Source organism: Cardiocondyla obscurior, linkage group LG04, assembly GCF_019399895.1.
Source record: "Cardiocondyla obscurior isolate alpha-2009 linkage group LG04, Cobs3.1, whole genome shotgun sequence".
Classification (NCBI taxonomy): domain Eukaryota; kingdom Metazoa; phylum Arthropoda; class Insecta; order Hymenoptera; family Formicidae; genus Cardiocondyla; species Cardiocondyla obscurior.
The window spans coordinates 9,780,804-9,804,455 of NC_091867.1; the positions used below are offsets into that span (position 1 = coordinate 9,780,804).

A 23,652-nucleotide genomic window follows, 5' to 3' on the forward strand; every position below is an offset into this window, starting at 1 on the left:
CCACAAACAAAAGTATAGAATAGAAACGTTGTTTGCTTTAGAAAACTTGCATCCGTGCACAAAGAGCGTCCGTATGTTCTAGACAAAGAGCACTCTTGAAGGCAAAGATTTCTCAGTCTAATCTTTTCGTCTGCGGGTAGAAAGCAAGGTGATCAGTCGTTTTCTATCATATTCTAATATTTCGATTATTCTCCGCGCGCAAATGTTATCTTCGAATCGTTCTGAGAATGGAAACGGCAAGAAATAGCTGGATCGCTCATCGAGATTTACTTACCGTACAAAATAGGACGTCGAGACAAATGCGCCTGTCAATGCGTGATCCGTGGTCCGCTTTGCGATTTACAAAAAAAGTATCGCATAATTAATAAAAAGGTAAAGGCGTCCTTTCTCCTCCACTTTTCGGGCCGCTCATACGATACTGGCATAACAAACGGCGATGCGCGCGCATTGGTTCCCGGCCGGTGCGAGGAACGAGGACGGCGCGACGAGATGGCGCGAGGAGCGGCGTGAAGGGAGTCACGAGCGAGCGAGACGGAACGCAACGGGGATAAAGTGGAGGAACGAGGAGAGCGGTATCGGAGGTATACGCCGCCGACTCATCTGCGTGTAGTCGTGCGGCGCGTGCGAAATCTACGAGTCACACTTCCGAACTTGCTCGTGTTTACACGACGGTAAGTTCAGTCCTTTCCCGTCCCCTTCGTCCCGTGGCTCCCGACGACGCTTCGTCCTCTTTCCCCGGCACCGTGTCAAGCGCGCGCGTCCACTCGCGTGTGCGTGGCGGGCATACGTACGCGCTTCATTTTCTCGATTGTGTGCGTGTAAAGTTTACGCGGCCCCTCCGTCTCGATCCCCTCGCGCGTATAAGTGCACGCGCGCGCGCACGGAGCACGTATGCGTTATGTACGTGGTGCGGCCGCAGTGATACACCGTTCCCGTGTTGCGAGACGCTTACGGTCTGGGCGCGCGACAAAGCGAGACTCGGCGAGGACGAAAGCCGCGTCCGACGGCTGTGAACCCACTGCGACGACCACGACCGGGTCCTCGTTCTCGATACGATCCGCGACTGCGATGCACGGTACGCGACGACTGGCCGAGGCGAACGAGCGAGCGTACGGAGTAAAGTGAGCAAACGGTCGAAGCGAACGGACGATCGGAGACAATAGAACGCGCGCGGGACGACACGATACCGGAAAAAAAACGGCGTGGCTGTAAAAAGAAGGTGCAGAAGGAACGATGAGAACGTCGGCGGCGGCGGTGGCGACGACGACGGCGGTGGCAGCGACAGTAGTGACGGCGGCGACGACGAGGCGCCCCCAGCGACGCACCTGAACCGCTCGGCGATTACGATTACGACGGCGACGACGGGGAAGACGTCGCCGTGATGCGTCGCACCGTGTCGCTCTAGTACCGTGCAGCAGCAGGCACCTCGCTCCAGTTGTGACGCGACGTGTTCGTGACGTGACGCGATCGAAAGCGGGACGAAGAAAACCTTCTTGTCAGTGCGCGAGTGAGTGAGCGAGACAGAGAGAGAACAGCCAGGGAGAAAGAGAGAAACGGAAACACCTCCCGCGACTCCTTTCTGCGTGCAGCCAGCGAAACGGAGACAGCGCGAGGACAGTGAAAGAGCAAGAGAAAGACAGCGGGAGGAGCGGACTGAAAGAGTTGCGCGAGCGAGCGCGCCGGAGTGTGTGGTGCACCTTTTCCTTGGGTCGCGCGTTTCATTTGACACGACGTCGCGCGTCGTCGACGTAAGCACGCCGAGCGATTACCATTCGCCGTTCGCTCGGGCGAGCGAGACGGACGCCGCCGCGCACGTACACACGCGTACGTGCTGACGCGTTCACGTACGCGCGCGCACGCACGCACGCACACGGATATACGCGCGCGAGGGAAACGCGAGTGTAACACGCGCGCCCGCGCGCGCGCGAGCGAGTGAGTCCCTGATCTCCCGTTCTTTTCATCACTCGGCCGTGCAGCGGCACACGAAGGAACGGAGGCGCACTTGTGTTTACGCTAGAAGCATTGACCGGCCACCACGGCGACCATGTACGCCAAAGGAAAAGGGTCGTCAGTGCCCTCGGACTCTCAGGCGAGAGAAAAGTACGTATCCGTTCAGCAAGACAGAAAGAGAGAAAGCGAGTGAGAACGAATGAGCGAGTGAGAGAGAAATAGAGAGAGAGAGCGTGAGGGAAAGGGAAGGAAAAAAATAAAGATGATTGGCGTTCCGTCGTGAAAATTCCAACCGGCCATTGATCGCTCGGTATAACTCCATTTTTCTCGGGCATCCTCCTGACTCTACCTCCCCCGCGCCCCGCGTGCCCAGCCCTCGCTCGTTCCAGCCGTGCGGGCTCTTCTTTCCCCGTCTTCCCCTCTCTTTCTGCGCTCTCTGCGTTCCCACCACCCCCCCTCGCCGGTTCTTTTTGCTCGGAGCGTGCATCGCGCGTTATATCGCGACCGGAGAACCCGGTTCGTCGGGTTAATCCAGTTTACCTACCGATGGCCGATGAGCCATTCGGTTTGCCGCCATCGCTCTCTCTCTCTCTCTCTTCCGCACACCTCTTTGTACGTCTCTCGTTCGAGCGTACGTGATGATGCTCCCTCTCTTCCCTCTCCGTCCGTCGCCCCCTCTGATCCCCCTCCCCCCGCGAGATCGATTTGAGACTTGATGTGCGAGAGGCCTCGATCGCGTCGACACGCGTCATCGCGACAAGAAAACTCGCGGAGTAAGCGAACTGGCAAGGATCCGCGCCTCCGATCAAAGATCAATCTTCGACTCCTTTTTCGCGGGGTTCGTCCGGCGGACGTTGATACACGGAGCGCGAACAATATTATCAGCGAGTCGAGTAATTAGCCGGCGCGGCAGCCCGCGATCGATGCCACTTGGTTTTAATTGAAATTGTTTCGACTGACCGCGTAAAGTTGCCGGCGCTATCGATCTGTTTCGTTCCCCGGCATCGGGCTATATCTCGCGCCGCGGCGCTCGAAAGTTTTTGAACTGCCAGCTTCTCTCGCGCTTATTTCCCTCCGTCCGCATCTACCTTCGTTCGTACGTCGTAAAAACGCAGCTCGCGACCCGACGTCTCAGTTACGAAATGCGCGATCGAGGGGGGAAGTCGTTAACGGAAATTAGCCGAGTCATAAGTCGTCGATGCGACTAATCGCCATTAACTTCAGACGGGTCTACTTTGCCGCGCAGCGAATTATTCTAAACAACTTTTCTTCCTTTATCGATCGCGGAATAAAATAGTTGGGTCTCTGAAACGTTCTTCATTTCGCTAAATCGAACGCGCGGAAAAGTTATTAGACAAAATATTATTTTTCGAAATTACGTAGGACGCGCGGGGTGCGCGGGGAGGTAAGAAAAAAAGAAAGAAAAAAAAAAGAAAAATCGAGGATGGATAAACGAGATCGACCCGGCCGCGAAAGATCGGCCAGCTGGAATTTGCACGTAACCCGCTTTCTCGCGAGAGGCGATTGATCCGCGCGCGCTGTCAGTCACCGTGATGCCGCGTATACGCGCTCCGCTCCGCTCCGATTCGCGGACCGGTGGTTTCCGATTCCCGCGCCATGTTTGTATCGCGCCCCTGCGCGGCCCGGCTCTTCCTCCGCTCGCGACGTGACCCAGCCGCGCTTCGTTTACTGCCGCGCGCGGGGAAAGTCGCCGTTAAACTTCGCGTTTAACTTCGCGACGGATCCGTGGAGGAAACGCTATTGTCGAAACGGCTTCAAGCTAAGTACGGGCTTTCTAAAAAAAAAGAGAGAGAGAAAGAGAGAGAGAGAGACCGAACAGCGGACACCGATCCCTCGGTTTGTGCAACGCGTCCGTTTCCCTCGCGTTTCACTACTGTCACCGAGCCTCGTTTTTGTCCCTCCGCTCGTAATCGTCTCTCTTTTCCTTCTTAATTTCAAACGGCTAATGGCTGATCATGTTTTCAGATTGGCGCTTTACGTGTACGAGTACTTGTTACATGTAGGAGCACAAAAGGCAGCACAAACGTTCTTATCAGAGGTACAACAATTTTCCATATCACAGCGAACGTTAATGACACAGGGATGCAGCTTTTGCATCTGCAACATTTACAAAATACTGTTTTATAACAATGCGATTTACTTTGTTTGTCTAGATTCGATGGGAGAAAAATATTACGCTGGGAGAGCCGCCTGGGTTTTTACACTCTTGGTGGTGGTAAGTATGCTACACTGCCTCGTTAAAGTATATCGTTGAGGTATTTTGATATGGAATAATGTCATGGAGTTCCTTTTCAGTGTCTTTTGGGACCTGTACTGCGCAGCGCCCGAGAGAAGAGATTCTTGTGAACACAGCAGTGAGGCCAAAGCATTTCATGACTATGTAATTGATAATTATAATATTTCTTTTTTTTTGTAATTCACTTGAAATTATATCTCCAACTGTTCAGTATCGAAGCAACAATTTTTAATTTAAATTTAATTGATACGTATGTACTAATTTTCATATTACTTATATCATGCGTTTTTTTTTTCTCAGGGGTTCGTGAATAGTGCTTACAACGTCAACGGCCTTGCACACGTAAGTTGAGAAATTTACGTCCAAATATATTTATATGTATCACGAAACATGTTTAAACTTTATTCTGGCACATATTTGTTTTACACGCATTGGTAATCATTAAAAAATCAATGTAACTTAATAAATATATGTGAATGTACTTATGATAAGGAAGCCTTAATATTGAAAGCTAAGACAAGAAAATATTTACAGAATGCTGGACCAGCCCCATCTCCAATTGGTCAAATGCCACCGAACGATGGAATGCCCGGTGGTCCAATGCCCCCTGCTTTCTTCCCAGTGAGTTTTTTTTTTATTTTATAACAGAAATATTATATCATTTGTTTTTGATCCTACAGAATTCGTAAAGTAAAAAGTGATTTAGTTAAATCGGTCGTTTCAAAATTGCATTTTGCTTAAACATTTTGAGAACACTTATGAATTAAGAAGTTCACTTTACTTTCATTAATTTATTATGATTTATTTTGAGATAGTATTAAATGAACTTTACAATAAAATTATCAAATGTTTCGGAAAGAAGATATTAACATTTTAAATATTTAAAATAATTTCCTATATTTGATGCGTACATTTTTACATATATGTGTATGTGTGTCACACACACACATAATCGTGTATCTGTTATTAATGTTATGCATAATCCTCGTTTAAATTTTACACTTGATTCAAAGCTTAATAAGCTATTCTAAACTAATATGCCAAGAGAGAATAGATGTCTAAGTAAATAAAGGTTTTGTTAATAATTAACTTAGATTATTGTATAGAAATACACTTACCGGTGTAGAATTAGTTTCTAATTAAATTATATCAATCGATGACAACCGATTTTTCAACTTTTTTTTTTCTGTTGAGTTTGAAAGACGAGTTAACACACGTTTTTTATACAAGAAAAAAAGAATTATTTACCTAAGAATATTTTTACACTCGTGTGAATTTATCGCTGAATACGTACACCCTAGTTGTAGTCGTGATGAATTCGTTTTGAAACAAGTGTACATTCAAAAAACGTTCTTATGTCATGCTTGTCTATACTGTATATATGTACTTACTTTCTCTCTGCTCTCTATCTAATACTTGTATGTGCGTTCTTGTACCATTTTCACTGTTTCATCTTCTTGGCGCATAAAGCAAATCTAGAAACTCTGAAGAACAGGATTATATAGATGTTAGAAATACATTTAGAGCACAATATTGTGGTACAGTAAGCATATCATGAGGAGTGTATTACTTTGCGCTGGTCATGCCACAGTAGTGAAAATATTACAGATACAGACATTATTGTTTTATTCATACTGTGCAAATGTTTGTTCGCAAAATATAAAGTTTAATATTTTTTTAGATTACATAGCCAGCCAAAGTTATACTTTCTAGAATGTATGGGACAACTAACATGAAAGCCTGCTTAGAATGTAGCCTAGTTTTTTCACAAATAGTCTATAATTTCTTTACATTTTATTTTCTTTTATGAATATTATGTATTACGAGATTAATAGTATACGATCTATGAAAAGTTTTTTTAATTAATGATTTTAAAAAATATAAATATGCATATTCTTATAATTTTATGATTATACATTCGTTAAGAATTTTGCAATTACGTATAAATTTTTATTTTACTTTTTTTTTTATATTAATATATTTTATAGAATTGGTATTATTAGCGTCGCGATAATAATGCGGGTGGTTATTTATTATATTTGTGAAAAACAAATAATGTAAAACGTGAAATACATACGAAAAAAAAGGAGATTAAGAAATATCATGCATCTAGTGCTCGTCAAAGTAGTCGTCCCCTACTAGATTAGACAAAAATAATTAGCTACACAATATATCAGCGATACGGTTTGTTACTAAACCTCTCTCTCTACATATCTAGGTATCCTGTAATGCTTAGGAATCATATCTTTCCAACGAAGTCGTTTTACGTTCTACAATACTGTACATTTTATAATTAATTGGCATCTTCGTCTTCTATGAGTCGTTTCAATATAATGTTAAAAGCGATTTCGTGTATAAGTTGTAATTATGAAAAAAAAAGGAGTGCACAACTGAAGCGTCACTAAGACGAATTTTCCTAATTACAACTTTCTTCCGGATAACTTAAGATGCTAAGGTCGATCATAGTATTAACACAATCATCCCCAAAGCCTTCTAGTCTAGCTGTTGCCTGGATCGCAGTGTTGCTACATGTCTGTCGTTTGCGTTGCTTGTTGCAGAACAACTCGACAATGCGACCATCTCCGCCCACACACCCCTCATCACAGCCATCCCCCCAGCACCCCCAGCCACCCCCGCCCCCACACTCGCAGATGATGTCCACCCAGGTAAGCCTCATTCAACACGTACACTCTCACTCATAAAGAATCACTTGTTCCGCTGTGTCATCGCACCATATCATGGCATTACCGAAATTCATGACTCGTTACAGTCGCTGTAATTGTTATTTCTCGTGATGTTTCTCGTGACGTTCTCTTTACACAGATGTATTCCATAAGTTTATGTCAAAGTAGCTTTACGACAGTTTCGAATATTATAATTACATTAATACGATCAAATGAATTTCATCTGCAGTTTGAAGTTAAGAACATTGCGTATTGACATAATCGTCTAATGTGCTGCGATGAACTTGAAATGCATATTTTATGGCCTAATCATCTCACGGATTGCTTATTGTGGCTGCCTGATATTTATACTATATCTAGTCAATTCTGTGTATAGTGATCATGATTGACACTTGGATACTTGATTTATACCTTCAAATTATGACTGAAATAAATATACTTTACTGTACGATCAATGTGATAAGTATTTACTCTCTGTTACAGTTTATGGGCCCCAGATATCCAGCAGGACCACGACCTGGAGTACGTATGCCACAAATGGGAAATGACTTTAACGGAGTAAGTATGATAATTCATACGTTTATAAAATTTGCCCAGCCGGAGCAGGATGCCCATTCTGGGCCTGCTTCTCCTCTCAGTTTGCGTGTCTAGTCATTCTTCCGCTCATCAGACACTCGCGAGAGTTTTAAAATTTGTATGTAAAAAAATCACGCTCGATTATGCGTGATTCTTGTGATAAGTACGGAGCGTCTCCTGCGAGATGGTCGACCGCTGGAGAAAGATAGAGAGAGGGAGAAGTGAGGGAACGTAACTCGCGCGGTACGTACGTTCGCAATCACTTCCTTCTCCCCGGCTACCTGTCCGGCTCTCTCTCTTCTTTCTTTTACCTCTAAACAATTTAACGCGTTATACAAAATTTTATATGCCGAATATTAATTGCAAACTGAACCGATATTTAATCTAAAATAATTTTATACGATTAAAAAGTATATATGATTTCTTATTACACATCTATATGTTTTTTTTTTCTTTTTTTTACAGCCACCAGGACAGCCAATGATGCCAAATAGTATGGATCCTACCAGGCAAGGTAAGAAATCATTTATATGCCAGTGTTATATTACTTTTTTCTGGCATTGACGAGAGTTGCGAGAGAAGAATGGCATAGACGCATGCGTACCAAAAACCAACACAGCAATAAATGAATAAGTAATATTTTAAACTCGATTGGATTGCTGTGATGTGGAGTGGATTGGTTTTTGAATTGTCTAGTTACAAGCAGTGGTGTAGTTTGCGTTCGATTGTTACTGCTAGATATTCAGTCTTGTGTACTTAGTATGTAAGTATGTATTTGAATAGTTCTTTTTACCAAATATTTTATTTGATATGCTTTTATATAATCTTTTTTTTTATATATTTTTTTATAAGTAATTCTTGTCGTTACATATAATATATATTTTTTAGGATACTCTACCTCACAGATCAGATTTAAAAAATTGAAATATTCTATTTTCACAGTATCAAAAACTTTAAATATGAAAATATTACAATTTTTTTTTAAATAAATGAATGGCTTGACTCGATACATTTATATAATTTATATATATGAATAAAATCTTTAACATAATTCACCTTGACATTAAAAAATAACTTCAATGAATTGTGTTAAATAATTTTTTTAATTCAGAAATAAATTAATTTCTGCTATACCACTGCAAAATAACTAGGCTTTACCACCATGAACCCGACCTTACCTACCTGCCGTACTAATGTGTGCTCTTGTGTTCCTCAGGCGAAGCTGGAGAATTTGTAGGGTGGCAAGGTAGGAAGCAACCCAAATCACACTCACATGACTTAGTCAAGCCTAACTTTTTTTTTTCTCCTCCTTGCCTTTAATTTTTTTATTTCCATTTTCATAATGATAATTGCACCGGCTTTGCTCTTTTGCAAAATGATTCGCTCATCCGAACTAGCATCCAGCATGACAATCGCAATAGAGTATACTAGACATGTATATATAGTTATGTGTACGATAAATAATATTTTTATATTATTTACGAGATAATTGTTTTGTACAGTACAATAACTTCATAATATTTTATTCCGTGTAATGTCTGCTAATGTATATACGCAAAATGCACATGCTAGAGTTAAAAGTTTTTATACATGTTAATATTATGCTAATACATTATTTTCGTGGAGTTTTTGTTTAATTAATATTTGTTAATTCACAAAAATATTACTACATATGTTGGTATGTTATTTAACTTAATATTCATTAAAACTTTTTACACATTATGAGATCATGCTACATGCAAATGGAAGAGATAGGCTAATCATGTTTATATTTAACAAATATATTTTTAGAACATCTTTGTGTTGTGTCTTTATGAAATAATATTTTAGTATGAATTATGGTTATTGTCGCACAATATGTTGCGCAGCATTAAATTATATTACTTTAAAAAAATTCTTGATAGATAAATAAAATCTTATTTTTAACTTTATTTTATTTGAACATATATAGCTTAAATTATAATTCGCAATTTAGTATCATGATATTTCTATCTTTAGCATGAGCTTTTCACTATGTTAATTTGTGTGGTGACAGATGCTTGATCGGCATGTCATCCACCGGCTTCACTTTGAACTCCACTTTAGCAAAGCATGGCTCTCAATTTTCGGCACTTTGAGCTCGCACTTAATGTTATATTGCACACAAAGCGCGATCTTATACACAAATTACTTTATCTTAGTGTTTTTAAAAATCCACGATTTTCATTGTTTAGTTCACAAAATTGTAATTAGCAGTTAGCATTAACATAGAACTAGAACAAACGTTAACAGTTCTCTATTTAACGATTGAATTTACCACAAATTTTAATTTCTACCACAGGTCCGCCGGGAATGAACCCAATGAACCCGAGAATGAATCCTCCGCGTGGACCAGGAATGGGACCGATGGGCCCTGGAAGTTATGGCCCGGGCATGAGAGGTCCACCGCCCAATAGTACTTTAGGCCCAGGTGGGCCAGGAGGTCCAGGAATGCCACCAATGAGTATGGCTGCTCCTGGTGGAAGACAACAATGGCAACCTAACACGTCTACGGTATAGATAAATACATATATATCGCATATTTCTCAGTACACTTCTATATTCAATTCTATTTCAATATAATACAAATACTTTATATTTCTTTGTTATGCAGCCGATGAATTATTCGTCGTCATCGCCGGGTAACTACGTAGGGCCACCTGGATCAACAGGTCCGCCAGGTCCCGGTACACCTATTATGCCTAGCCCACAGGATAGCAGCAATAGTGGAGGAGAAAATATGTATACCATGATGAAGCCTGTACCTGGGGGAAATATGCCGGGTGTAAGTGATTAAACAGTGCTGTTATTTTTAATTAATTTCGTATAAGCTGCAAGCAGTGAATATTAAAATTATTTATATAAATTATATGCAAGTAAAGCTACATTATAAATGCATTTTAGGACTTTCCAATGAGCGGTGGACCTGAAGGTGGTCCAATGGGACCCATGGGTCCTAATACAATGGGTCCGGTTCTAAACGGTGACGGTCTTGACGGTATGAAAAATAGTCCAGCGAACGGTGGTCCTGGAACACCACGGGAAGATAGCGGCAGCGGAATGGGTGATTATAATCTGGGTGGATTCGGAGCTCCTGGAGAGAATGTAAGTATGCACAGGTTATTCAATAACATTTTCTAATGGTCACACTCGACGTGTTGATGTGGATTTGTATGTCATTGTTTTGCCGTTTCAAATCACCTTTCTCATATCTTTCTATTGCCTTTGTACATTAATAGCAAAATTAAAAAAAAAAAAATTATTTTAAATTATTATCTCTTTTACATTATTATTTTTTTGTGGCATACGGATCCATGTTACAACTTATTGCCCTTCTAATCATCTCAATTAACAGCCACAACCGCTTCTATCAGTACGGCGGATATTCACGTATTTTGCTAAAATAATATGGGTTCAGTCTCGTTTAAGGGATTTATCCTCAGCCTCGCTCCAACAGGCTTGTTAATGCTTTCTTACCGAGTATTATTTATCCCTATATAAATTTTTCGGAAGGTGTTTTGTTTAATCACGCGTCACATGGTATTTTGGTAAATTTAATCAGCGTCATTTGGTCGCATCTAATATTTGTCATAACCGTATTCGCTAAAATTGCGTCTAACTACTATCACTAACAATACGTCTAACGTTGCGATTATAAAGCGGGCAGAAAGACGATAAGACTTAATATTACATCTTAATAATTATAATATACACTTTATGTTTCATATCTGAATAATAACTTTATTGCACAGGATATTAATATTATTTTATAAATGTACTTTTATTTAACATACTTTTACATTTTAATTATATATTTAATTTATATGAAAATATGTTTTTATTTTAATATTTTGGTTGTGTAAAAAAAATAGTTCAGACACATTTACGTAGGCGTCTTATTTTCTTTCTGCGTGTTTTATAAGATAAATCATCAATTTATTTTCGTGCGACAAGTAATCGAACTTTTGATTCAATCGCGAACACGATTTTACATGCTAATCTTATATGTTGTAATATGAGATTATCAATAGGATATAACAAGGAACAGTCACGGCTCTTTCAACTTGTGATTTTACTGAAACTCTGGCGATTTGCTCGATAATTGATAATAACTGACCAAATTTTTATATAAAAAGAAGTTTACATTTATCTGATTAAAATAAGACTTATTAACTTATACATATGCACACAAGTACTTATTTTGCAAAATTATCTACAATTACGAAAATCTTATGTACATTAAATTATTTTCTACGTGTAAGTTTTTTAGAATTTTAATTTTAATTAACGTTTCAATTCAAACATTTATTAAAAAAATTCTTTTTTTAATTACATGCCTATGTAATTTTACATTTTAAATATTTTCACGGGTAGCAAACTAATATATGTCAATCTTCAATTATCCTGCATATTGCGCAAAGTTTTATTACGAATCCAGAAGTGACGGTGTCGCGGACGTTCTTTGCGACCCTTGCGAAGGAAGTTATCAGTAATCACGTACGTGCACCTTCTCTGTATTCTCGACAGTTTTTTTAAAAAATCAAGTCGCCTTGGAGCCAGCCCCGAGTTCGTAGATGCCGTAGACTTCGCACGTGGTGTGCCGGTTATATACATGTAATGCGGAAAAGCATCGTACGCAGATTCGCTGCGTATTCACGTGTTCCATGATGCGTTCCGGCTAGTTTCGCTATAGTCCGGCACATGTAGTTTCGCCAGTGGTTCAAGCTCGTAACAAGCTAGAGCGAAAGAAAAGTAAAATACTGAGACTCGTGTCAAACGCAGCGGCCATTATCGATTGCTCCTATTCGATTAGGATTAGCACTTAAGCGCTCATTAATTGAATCGCTATCATTAAATGGCGCAGTACTTGAACAACGACTACTCTTACACGCGCGCCTTGCCGTGTATAGAAATACGATATGTATGCTTTCACTAAATACTCAAAAGGTTGCAAGATTAGATATATTCGTTTTCTTAATTCTTTTTTTTTACGTTACTATGACCAGGGATTGAAACTGAATAAAAAAATATTGATTACCTATCGATATTTTTCTATTTTATGATTGAAGATATATATAATATATATATATATATAAATAACCAAATTAAAAAGTAAATATAAATAACGTTATTATAAATAGTTTTTTTGATATTATAATGATATTATTATGTAATTAAAAAAATTATTGCTAATACGCGTAAATATTAAATTAATACTTCTACTTTTTTCCTCCCGTAAGATTCGCTGTTTGAGTTATATATTGCATTTGTAGATTAATTAAAAGTATTTATCATTGTGACTTTATAAGAGCGAGCTTATACGCACGGTATCGAAGTGCTCGTTCGGTAAAATTATTCTAATCTTCAGTCCCTGGCGTATATTTTAATACGGAAGCTAGTTAATATTTAAGATCTGTCAGATTATTTTCTATTATTTATATTTATTTCACAATTATACGTAGGTTGTAAGTAAAGGTGCCTGAAAAATTACGTGGATATTGTTACATTAGACACGAAAGTTACATACAGACTCGTACACATACACACACGTATGCACATGATAGGATATACGTATATGACTATCGGCTACTGTGATTACTGATCGCATACTTATTAATTGACTTATGCTCCTGTTCTCTCTTTTTTTTTTTCTTTTTTTTCTTTTTTTTTTTTTTCTTTTTTCAATCTCGTTTGAACGCACTATTCTCAAAGAAGTTAGCGATCCGAGTTGTAAACGATTTTACAACAAACGAGAGTCTCCCTGAAAGGGAGGTAGACTTTTTTTAATTTTTTTTTTTTTCTTTTTTTTTTTTCTTTCTTACAACCACGTGAATCTTTGATAGTTTCAACTCTCACACATCTTGCAATAACGATCTCGAGACTCTAATAAGATGAACGGCTTAGACAGGGTCGGACCGGATCCATCCATATTTGCTCACAGTCTCTTCCTGATGTTGGGAGAAGACGTTATTTCTGTCCCTTTTGCCGCCCTTACGAATGAAAATTGATACGTTACACGTACTCAGTCATGAGATACCCGCGGATTGCCGTATCTTGCTCGCGAGTATATAAGAGAAATATATATTAATATATATATATATGTATATGCAAGACATATGTATATATACATATATGAATATATTCGCAGAAGTTAATATTTTTGTATGAATATAAGATACGTAGACATGCGAGTACTGAACCTTAAAGAGCGAACATAGATAAAGAAACGGAAGATAAAATGCGATGAGGGTGAGAAGCGAGAGATTTCCGGAATCCATCCGTCCGCATTGATTATAGGTCAGTACTGGACTATACTGTGCTGCTATTAGTTATGTTTAAATTAACTTATAGTGCCGAGACATCGATGAAATTTTATGTAAAAAAAAAAAAAGAAAAAAAAAGGAAAAGAGAAAGAAAAAGAAATACACGGAGAGAATGCGGGTGAGAGAAAGAGAGAGAGAGTGTGAGAGAGTGAGAAAAGAAGAGTGAATGTGCAAGTGCATGCTGTGGGACCAAACGGCAAGACGCTGCAAGTTCTTTTTATTTTATTTTTTTTTTTTAATTTTTATTTTTTAATTTTTTTTTTTCTTTATTGCCCCGTTTCGAAGGCTCGTTTTAACGCTTCTCATCTCGGTTTGGGATCGTGGATTAACAGGTTTACCGTTTTACGAAGCCAGGGTATTTTGCTTTACGTCGTTTTGTACATATATTCTCGCTGAATGTGCGTGAACATATGGCGCGGCTGTTAAGTGACCTGATCGGGTCTGTCGCGGGGGGTGAAACTTACGGAGTTTGCGAGCTACTTGATGAAGCTGCTGATCGCGAGTAGTCGCGCGAACGACTTGGTGGCGGGTTGATCTTGTACTTAAAAGCTTGTCACCTGGACTAATCGGAATTGTCCCGCCGCCCCGTCACGAGAGACATTGCAGGAATTAGCCTTCGCAGAGCGCACTACTTGCCGGCTACCCCGGGAACCCTTGCCGTCTTGCCGTTAGGCCCGCATACGTCAAACGGAGAAAAGAAAATACACGCGCGCTCTTGCGGAATCGCATAGTCTTTTCTTTTTAATGCGAGGACGTAACAACACGAGTCAATGAGTGAAGGAAATGCTCGGCAAAGCGGCGCATTGAGGGTACGAAGCTCGAACGCAACTCGTACGACGCACTCGAAATTGTTGATGACAATGCCAGGTTGATTTTCAGTCGGCTCCTCGAACGGAAGCCAACGTCGACCTTTAAAGGCGACGTTGGTCCCCGTTCACCGGCGGTGGAGCCTCGCGAAAAAAGAAAAAAAAAAAAAAAAAAAAATAAAATAAAAACGGGCGCGGTTTGGTACCCTTAATGCGGATCTTACTTGATATCCTCGTTGTAAGCCGAACCTATCGCTGAATGATAACATAATTAATATATGCCTATAAGCCAGGCGAGAATCGAGACAATAAATGTAATCCTGTTACACTGAGATTATTGCGTTTTTCTTTTTTATTTACGATTCAATCCGAGGGGTGCTGGCTATCATCGTATTTATATATAACTATCCGTCTCCGTGTATTTGCACTTGTGCTAATCACACAACCACGCATCACTTGTGTTTCACTCGTCGCTTTGTTCGTTCCATCCGTTCGATTGGCGCGATCAGTGTCCTACTCTTAATGCAAATTGTCGCTGGCACTGTCACCCGCTCTCAGCTCGCTGTGTCCTAACGACACTGATCCCTGCCAAATCGAGCGTTGCACCTACTATCGCTGCGGCTGTGGAACATTGTCATGATCGATGTTGCACTCACCCTGAACGTTTCTCAAGTACTTTCTCAAGTGTTCACGTTGCGTATGGATAAAACCGGTAAAGTCGGACTAGAGCAGAACAGATAGCTGTATATAGTACTAGCCTGTACTGACCTGTAGCACATGGATGCGTTAGCGCAAAGCGTATCGATGGATTGCGAGATCGAGACACAAATTAAATGAATCATTAATTGATTAAGCGAAAATTCCGAGGGGGCGGAAGTTCCCCGGTAAAAAAAAAAAAAAAAGGGGAAAACATAAGTGTGTGAAGGACGACACGTCGAGTTTCTCTAGAGTACCTTCTATTTTTTTTTAATATTTTTTTCTTTTTTTTTTACTATACTACCTGTCGGTGAGGTGTGCGTGCGTGGGGGGAGGGCAGGCGACGAGAATGAATTTTTCGTTGTTTAATTATTATAATTATAATTATTGTTATTATCATCATCACATCATTATTATCAATATTATTGCCGTTATTATTCTCGCTGATTTATGTTCGGCTCGACACGGGCTTCACTATCTTACGTAACGTCCATGTGTTGTGGGTCAGAGCACCCTTGAGCAAACGAGTACCTCAAGCCTTTTCTTCCGACTCCCGTGGCAACCGGACCGACGTCTCCTCACCGTCTCCTGTCCCGTCAAGTTTTTCGTTTCACGAGCCCGGCCCCTTCACGACGCACCCGCCATCACGTTGCGCTTTTAAAAGCGTTTTTATTCACCGGCCAGCGTTTTCGCACACGGGGGCGAAGACGGACCTTGGTTTCGCGGGACTTCTCGGTGTATGGTTTCGATCCACTTGTTACGTGGCACCGCGAGAGTTGCGTTACGTTCCGCCGTCGTCGCTCGGGAAGAAATTACCGGACAGATTTTTTGGCACACGCGTACTTGAAGCGCAGCGAATCAGGGAAATATCCAGGCTCGACATTCGCCGCTTCCGGCTACGAAAACTGGGACCCGTACGTTTACCGAAATTTCGCTGCGCGATTACCGAGAGTCCCGCGAATCTCGCTGGTGGAAGACGCTGCGCGTGGAGAAAAAAAAGAAAGAAAGAAAGAAAAAAAAAAAAAAAAAAACTTGGGCAAGGTTGATGGGCTTGCCTGATCGTTTACGTGTAACCGGCCTGGTGTTGGTTGATTCGCAGGATCAGACCGAGTCGGCGGCCATCCTGAAGATCAAGGAGAGCATGCAGGAGGAAGCGAAGAGGTTTGAGAAGGACTCAGACCACCCCGATTATTTCATACAATAACTCTTCACGAGTCGTTGGACCCCGAGACCAAATTAACATTATAAGAGATAAACGCAATCAATTTCCTTTCTTCCTTTAGTCCGAGAACTGTTTCCATCATGTCCTACTCGTCTGCCCTCCCCCCTCCCCCCTGTCACCTCCCCTCCGAACGTGAGCCACTCTCCCGTCTCGTACGTCACTTCTCCTTTTTCTCGGATGAAACCTTTGCTGCACCCACACCATGTATAAGATCTTCCTTTCCTCTCTTCTTTCCGAGCCGTCGAACGGCGTAGATCGATCTCCATGAGGAAGGGCGCAAGAGATCCCTCCTGCGCGCATTGGTGACCCCATCATCCTCTTTGCCGCGCGCTGCTGCAAGGAGGGCCACGATGTCAGGACGGGAGAGATCTTCGAAAACAGAGAGAAAGAGAGCATCGATTTCGCGCGACTTTCACATCGGCCGAAATTCTCGCACTGCGATGTTGTACAGTAACCGAACACTAACAGTGTTGTTATCCTTGGAGTGGCTGCGCCATTCTGAGCGAACGAGTAACGTATAGAACTTCCCACGATGTGCGATTAGGCTTTCTATCAGCCTGGACATTAGGACCGAGACTGAATTGAAATTTAACTAATTTAATCTCGGTTTTAATTCTTACTCTGATGAGGGCCTAACGAGCGTTTTCTCTCTTCTTGCATTTTCTACGAGTGGATCACTTCTCGAACTTCGAACAGCTAAATCTCGCATTTACTGTAAATTCGTTATTCGTTCGCCTAACGTTGCGTCCACTCTTAGGCTGCGACCGCGAACATTGTTCCAGTATCTTACTTAATACGTGACGAAAAGAGAGAGAGAGAAAGAGAGAGAGAGAAAACGAGAGAAAGTATGCATGCGTGTGATAGTATTACATTAGCTTAAATATTAAACTTCTGAAGTTTTTACGATCGAGATTTACGGTCGTTTCTAGGATAAGCTCCGCGGGATTTTCTAAATAATGTTCTCGATCGCAGTCGTCATTCGTACAACAAGTCTCCGTCGGGATTTTTGTTATGTAACCAAGTTCGTACGATCAAGAACTAGTCGCCCGAGTTAATGATTAATTCTTCCTCTGTAGCTGGAACCAATTATAACTTGAAAAAAGTCGAACGTCAGATAAAACGACTGATAAAAATGTTAAAAAAAAAAAAAAAAAGAAAGAAAGAAAAAAAGAAAAAGAAACATCTACAGATAATTGGAAGCCCGATTCGAAGATTCTCAACTATCCAGTCTGCTAGAAGTGACCACTAATTGTGACCCTCGCCAGCTGACATCATCACCGTCGCATAGATGGAGGTTGCTCACACAATGTGGTCCAGATCATTATCTCATCGTAGAGTTTAAAAACGAGGACGGCGATCATGTGCGACGTGAATCGGGGATTAAAGAGTATCGCGAGAAGAAGGAAAAAAAAAAAAAAAGGAGGCCAATTTGTTACATAGCCATGGATATGTAAAAGTGTCGGCAACGGCTCGACGACGATTATAACCGTGTGGTTGCGAAAATTGCGTCGCCCGGAGATCTTTGATATTCCGTCACGATCGAGGACCAAATTTGTTTCTACTGCGATAAGTATGCGATTATTTCACGAGAAGTTCGAGCGAGTTTATGCGGAGGGAAAGGGTGCTCAATCTATCTGTAGCCGGTTACAAAGTACCAACGAGTTTTTACTCTCATTTGCAAGTTGTTCTGCGTTTTCGCGATTTCGTTCGGTTCGCGGTCGGTGGACGTTTCGCGCCGTCGTTAGATCGCACAATTAAATATATAACGTCCTGATCCTTCACGAAACCGAACTCGGATTCGGTGATTGATGTTTCCTCACGAATTTCTGTACACTGCTAAATTAATAATTAGCGCACTGGGTAATTATTATTTTTTTAATTACCGAAGTTGTGATAGTTGGTTACTTTGCGCGAAAGGGTAAATAGTGCAATTTCGATTTATTTATATGCAGTTCTTGCATAATATTGTTAATAACGCATATCGAGTAACATTGGGACACAGAGTGAGCGCTTGTACGTTAAATCAAGTGTTTAACATTTCCAAAAAGTACACGTACGTTTAACCAACGAAATTAATTGTGCTAATAATCACCAGTGCTTTGTGACCGGTCATGAATAATTGGGACCTTCGATATTAATGGTTGCGAATAAACCATAAATCGAGCGCAATGCTTTCAACGATCCCTCGCGGTTAGAATTTTTCTTTTCTTCAAATTGGTGGTTTAAGGGTGAAAAACCATCGGAGGCAGGAGGGTTTAATGATTCCAATGAGAGCGGTATGTCGCGAGGAAAAACTGTGTTAGATTTTATATATGCGTTTTCGACTTGAAGCCGATGTAGTTTCGCTTTGAGAAGACACCGAAAAGATACGCCAGTCATATTTCCGCTGTCGTATCACCGATCATCGATTTACGTTTGTTAAGATTCGTTTCGAATGCATTGTCCCCTTCGTAAAATCAAAACGCACACTGTAGAGTTGTTCGATAAATTACAGATTAATTTAACACACAAGCTGATTATCGTTTCTTCTTTTTGTTTGCCGAAGGAGATGATAGATAATTGGTAATCTCGATCGCTCTCTCTCTAGCGTTGACTTCAGGATATCTTACGCAGGTATTTTGTATAAAGACTAGTGTATGCGAGTTCCATAAGCAGTTTGATTTTTTTTTTTCTTTTTTTTTTTCTCGCGTATCTTCTCCCTAGGCGCTTAACTCATTTAGTCTGTTCTTCCTGGATGCAGCCTTTTCGCCGCTTTTCCTCTTCCTTTTTTCTCTTTCCAAAGCGTAAACGTATAGTTGCTTCGTTTTAAGTACAGAAAGCGTGAAAAGCGCTGCAGCTAATAAGGACAGAGCTAAATGGCCGATCGAGATGTATCGCAAACGGAGGGGGATATTGGTAATTTTATTGTCGAGTTACTTTGGTTCAGTCGATTAAGATTGACGACGATGGATCACCGCACTCCCTAGATGGGAGCTGCGCCTTATGTTACATACGTCCTTCTATATGTATATTGCTAAGTTCTTAAGTGTATGTATTCGGGCCCGATCACCGCCTCGTACCCTCTGCATATTTTTTTTATTTTTTTTTCTTTTTTAAATTTTATTTAAGAACGCATTTCAATGACGACACGCGTGCGAGTGTAAAAAGGGAAATGGGAGAGACCGATTAAGAATATTGAAATTTGTCTCCTGAGTAGAGGCGGGCTTCAACTCTTTCGCTCGCAGATGCGGCGGTGGATGCTGCCTGGACCGGAAGTCGAGGTGCCCCGCCGGTGAGAGAGTTGAAGGCGAAAAACGAGGCGGTGACCGTGGCTCTCCCCTCGTTTATTAGTTTACGCATTCGCGATCGAGAGGGACCGAATCCGATATCGATCGCGACCGAAGGGCATGAATAAAAGAGAGAAAGCTAGGGTATTGTAAATCGAGTCGCGCACACGAGTTCTTTGCGGGTCAGCCGGAGATAAAGCCGGATGCTGGAGCTTGATCGCGCGCGGTCGGCGTATCGTCGAAAGGGGTGACTTCTTCGACTAAGCTCCGCGTACTCGGGGGCGACGTCCACCCCTTCCATTCACCCTCGCATCCGGGTTTCCCCCCCCCCATTCTCCCCCTTGTAATTAATTTACACACGCGTAATCATTATAACACACGCGTGCCACACACGGGCTGTAAAACTCGCGCGGCAGACCTCACGCATTCTACGGATTCACGCATGATCTATCGACATAATTATAGAAATACCTACTACGAGTATAGTATTCAGTAGCGTAAATAATAAAAATAATTAAATAAATGTCATCTGTATATCCTACCAAGCCTTGTGTTTTGCGTGCTCCCAATCTCGCGGCTGCGGCGGACGGACGATTAACTTTGGTCCCATCGGCAGAGACGCTGTTTGCAGGAATAGAGGTAAGTGAAACTGCTAAGTTATACATAAAATCAAATTAAAAAGAAAAAAAAAAAAAGTTAAACACTGGAAAGTTCCGTAGAAAATTAATTTTCTTGCACAAGTGAATAACGATCTTAATATCACGAATATTTTTAATAATTAAAAAAAAATAAATCCTGAATAAAAGTATCGTAACTACTGCGATATTTTATTCGCGTAAAATCGCGAGACGTGAACGGCAAAACCGCACTCACTGCAATTTATTGCGAGAATGTTACTTTCCGGCGCAAACAAAAAAAAAAGAAAAAAGAATTAATAAAGAAAAAAATTGAAGAACTCTTCGATTATAAATTCATTGTGTTCTGAAACATACTTTATGAAGCGTAAAACGCTTCAAACGATCGGTTGTCAGGCGTTTACGTTAATGCAACAATTGCAAAATTTATGCTTGTCGTAGGTGCCTGTCACCTGCGAAAAGACCCGTTATCAATATGCAGTCATATCTTCGAGCGAAAGGGAAAGGGCGAGGGCGGGACGGTGTCTGAAATGCTAATCTTTCTATAACCGGCACTTATTGCTGGAGAAAGCCTTCGATAAAAGTTAGTATCTTCCCGGAAGAGCAATTCAAAATTGGAGTAACATGTAGTGTGCCAAGAAAACTGTTCCTTCGTCAAATATGGAAATTAATCAGAACCATTATTACGACGTTGTTAAAAGATTTCTTAGGCTAGTCGGTCAGTGGCCTTATCAGAAGCGAAAAGAGAGTCTATTTTTCTTGATCTTCGCGTTGTTTTTCGATGCCAATGTTCTCTTTACGCAGGTATAGTCAACTATCAAGATGTCCCTCCTTTTTTCTTTCTTTCTTTTATTTTTTTTTTCAAAAAAAGAAAAAGTAAGGAAGTTGCTTTTTAATTAAATTTACATAGAAACTTCATTTTCTAGGCGGCAAGATTTTTCGTATGCGATAATCTGCAGTGCATCTTTGAGACTTTATCTCCGCACGTGCTGGCGGCAATTATCCCGGTGAAAATTTTCACGTATCAGTTTAATCGCAGAAAAGTACGTTTTATTATTCATTGGTGTTTAATAACGGTTTGACATTTTAATTTCGTGGCTTCAAACGGTCCCTTTACAATGTCTCTCAAACATGATGTTTCTAGATCAAGTATCTGACAGATCACCTATATGTAGACTGGAATTTTCTGGAGAGTGAGGAAGAGCGCGATATTATGAGAAAGTACGCCGAAAATTGCAGATGGCACGTGTTAATATACAGCTGTAAGTAATTTTCTTGTCTTAACTGAGAATGATGACAGCTAGAAAAAAAATTAAAAAGAGATTTTTAATTATAGAAGAGATATCAAAAAAAAAAAAAAAAAAAAAATGTAGAGAACCAAGGGACTTCTAGTTTCTAACGAATTTTGTTACAGCTTACGTTTATATATCCACCGTTTCGTTCACGACAACCTCCCTCGTACCACGCATTCTAGACATCATTTTCCCTTTGAACGATTCTCGTCCCATAATGCTGGCGTATCCGGCATATTATTTCGTCGACGAAAACGAATACTTTTATTACATTATTTTTCACATGATAATTTGTGCCATCATGTGCTTAACAGCATTGATCGCGCACGACATCATGTTTTTTACTTACGTCGAGCACATCTGCGGCCTTTTCGCCGTTGTTAGGTGAGAATTTATAATTAATAATTACGGATAACAGTTACATCCTCGTGTACTTTCATTTTTACGACGCAGAAATTAATTTTGCAAAGCTCGTAATATTACGTAAACGTTTGCAGATATAAATTCGAGCATGCGGTAAATGAACGCGCTAAAAGCAGGACGGAGAAAAATACAATCGATCCAGATTACTTGTATTACAAGAATATTGCAGTTTCAATTCGCGCTCATCAAAAGACGCTGCGGTACGTAATAACAGCACTCGTTTTTATTAATTTGATTAATAAGAACTGACTTCTAATAAGAATGATCTTCGATAAGTTAAAAGTACTTTTTATTTTTATTTAAATTATTAATGCAATAGTCGTTATGATATTTTTATCGCAGGCTCGCTAAAATTCTTGAAGATACCTTTTCGTTATCCTTCGCGGTGCAGCTTCTGTTAATTACGCTCTGCTTGAGCATCACTTTGGTACAAGTGAGTTCTTTATAAATAGAAGTCGATGTGAACATTTTATAAAACGCAAGAACTGAAACGGGACTTTAATTATCTTCGCGTTTAAGCTCTCGTCGCAGTTACATAAGTCAGCGGAAGCGATAAGGTACTTTGTCTTCTTTATGGCACAGTTGTTCCACTTGTTCTGCTTCAGCTTCCAGGGACAAAAGCTGATAAATCACAGCCTCGAAACTCGCGATAACATGTAAGAAGTATTAAATTAAAAAGTTAAATATTAAATTGAGAATAAATTAATTAATTAAAAACTACCCGAGTGGAAATTTTATCTAGCTAATCTGATTTTGCAGCTGGTGGTTAGATCGCGCAGATTAAATATATTTCTTAACTAGTGACCGTCTTCGAAAAATAAAGTTGTCATTTAAAAAAAAAAGAAACAAAATCTGTCTAGTATCGGTCATTTAGTCACTGTTCAATGCGGACTTGCTAGATTGTTAGACAGTTTTACTAGACAGTCACGAGATGAACCACTAATTGGCTAGCTAATTATTAGGTAACGGTGGAAATCAATTTCCACTCGGGTACGTCGACGTTTCTCCGAATCGGTACTTACTTTTATTAAAAAAAAAAAAAAAAGAAAAGAAAATTGATTTATTTTTTGCGGTCAGAGTGCATCGTTATTTGTTACGCCTTCTATGCATGTGTGACGGGAATTTTTCAGATATCACAGTTTATGGTATAACATACCTGTCAAGAAACAAAGGCTGCTCATGTTCGTGATGAGAAAGAGCATCGAGGCTAACACCATCACCGCTGGCAAAATATATGTGTTCTCCTTAGAACATTTTACAACGGTATGATAAAAGAAAATTATTATTCTGTCTTAAAGTGTCTAAAAAAAAATTCGAGAAAGGCACGTAACACCTTCTGTCTTTTCTTTAGATTGTACAAAGCTCGATGTCGTACTTTACGTTATTATCGTCCTTTACATGATCGATTTTCCAAGCCGGCAGAAAGTAAAATATCCACGAGAGAAAAGAAATAGCAGAAGCGTAATACTAAAAATTATATGTTACATAGAATAAAATATATATT

At 40.5% G+C, this 23,652-nt stretch overlaps 2 protein-coding genes and 1 pseudogene across 5 annotated transcripts; 2 read left to right on the forward strand and 1 right to left on the reverse strand.

Annotated features, from left to right (window-relative positions):
* Positions 1–6: 6 nt before the first annotated feature.
* LOC139102198 (uncharacterized) lies at positions 7–1,878 on the reverse strand (annotated as a pseudogene).
* On the forward strand, positions 1,864–19,215 carry Ssdp (Sequence-specific single-stranded DNA-binding protein). Of its 4 annotated transcripts, none has more exons than XM_070656210.1 (14): positions 1,864–2,100; positions 3,937–4,009; positions 4,125–4,186; positions 4,267–4,351; positions 4,508–4,549; positions 4,742–4,828; positions 6,766–6,873; positions 7,375–7,449; positions 7,933–7,981; positions 8,684–8,713; positions 9,788–9,999; positions 10,100–10,270; positions 10,390–10,590; positions 16,410–19,215. In XM_070656210.1, the coding sequence occupies exons 1-14, from the start codon at positions 2,045–2,047 to the stop codon at positions 16,512–16,514; spliced, it is 1,356 nt and encodes a 451-aa protein (XP_070512311.1). In that variant the 5' UTR covers positions 1,864–2,044; the 3' UTR covers positions 16,515–19,215. The 4 variants fall into 4 exon arrangements, with proteins under 4 accessions (XP_070512311.1, XP_070512313.1, XP_070512312.1 ...); XM_070656212.1 differs by lacking the exon at positions 16,410–19,215 and adding an exon at positions 12,013–14,946; XM_070656211.1 differs by lacking the exon at positions 8,684–8,713.
* A 1,306-nt stretch (positions 19,216–20,521) lies between these two features.
* On the forward strand, positions 20,522–23,605 carry LOC139102356 (odorant receptor 22c-like). The gene is made up of 9 exons (XM_070656223.1): positions 20,522–21,237; positions 21,360–21,476; positions 21,578–21,695; positions 21,848–22,109; positions 22,223–22,348; positions 22,491–22,581; positions 22,668–22,804; positions 23,279–23,411; positions 23,500–23,605. The coding sequence occupies exons 1-9, from the start codon at positions 21,094–21,096 to the stop codon at positions 23,548–23,550; spliced, it is 1,179 nt and encodes a 392-aa protein (XP_070512324.1). The 5' UTR covers positions 20,522–21,093; the 3' UTR covers positions 23,551–23,605.
* Positions 23,606–23,652: the final 47 nt, after the last annotated feature.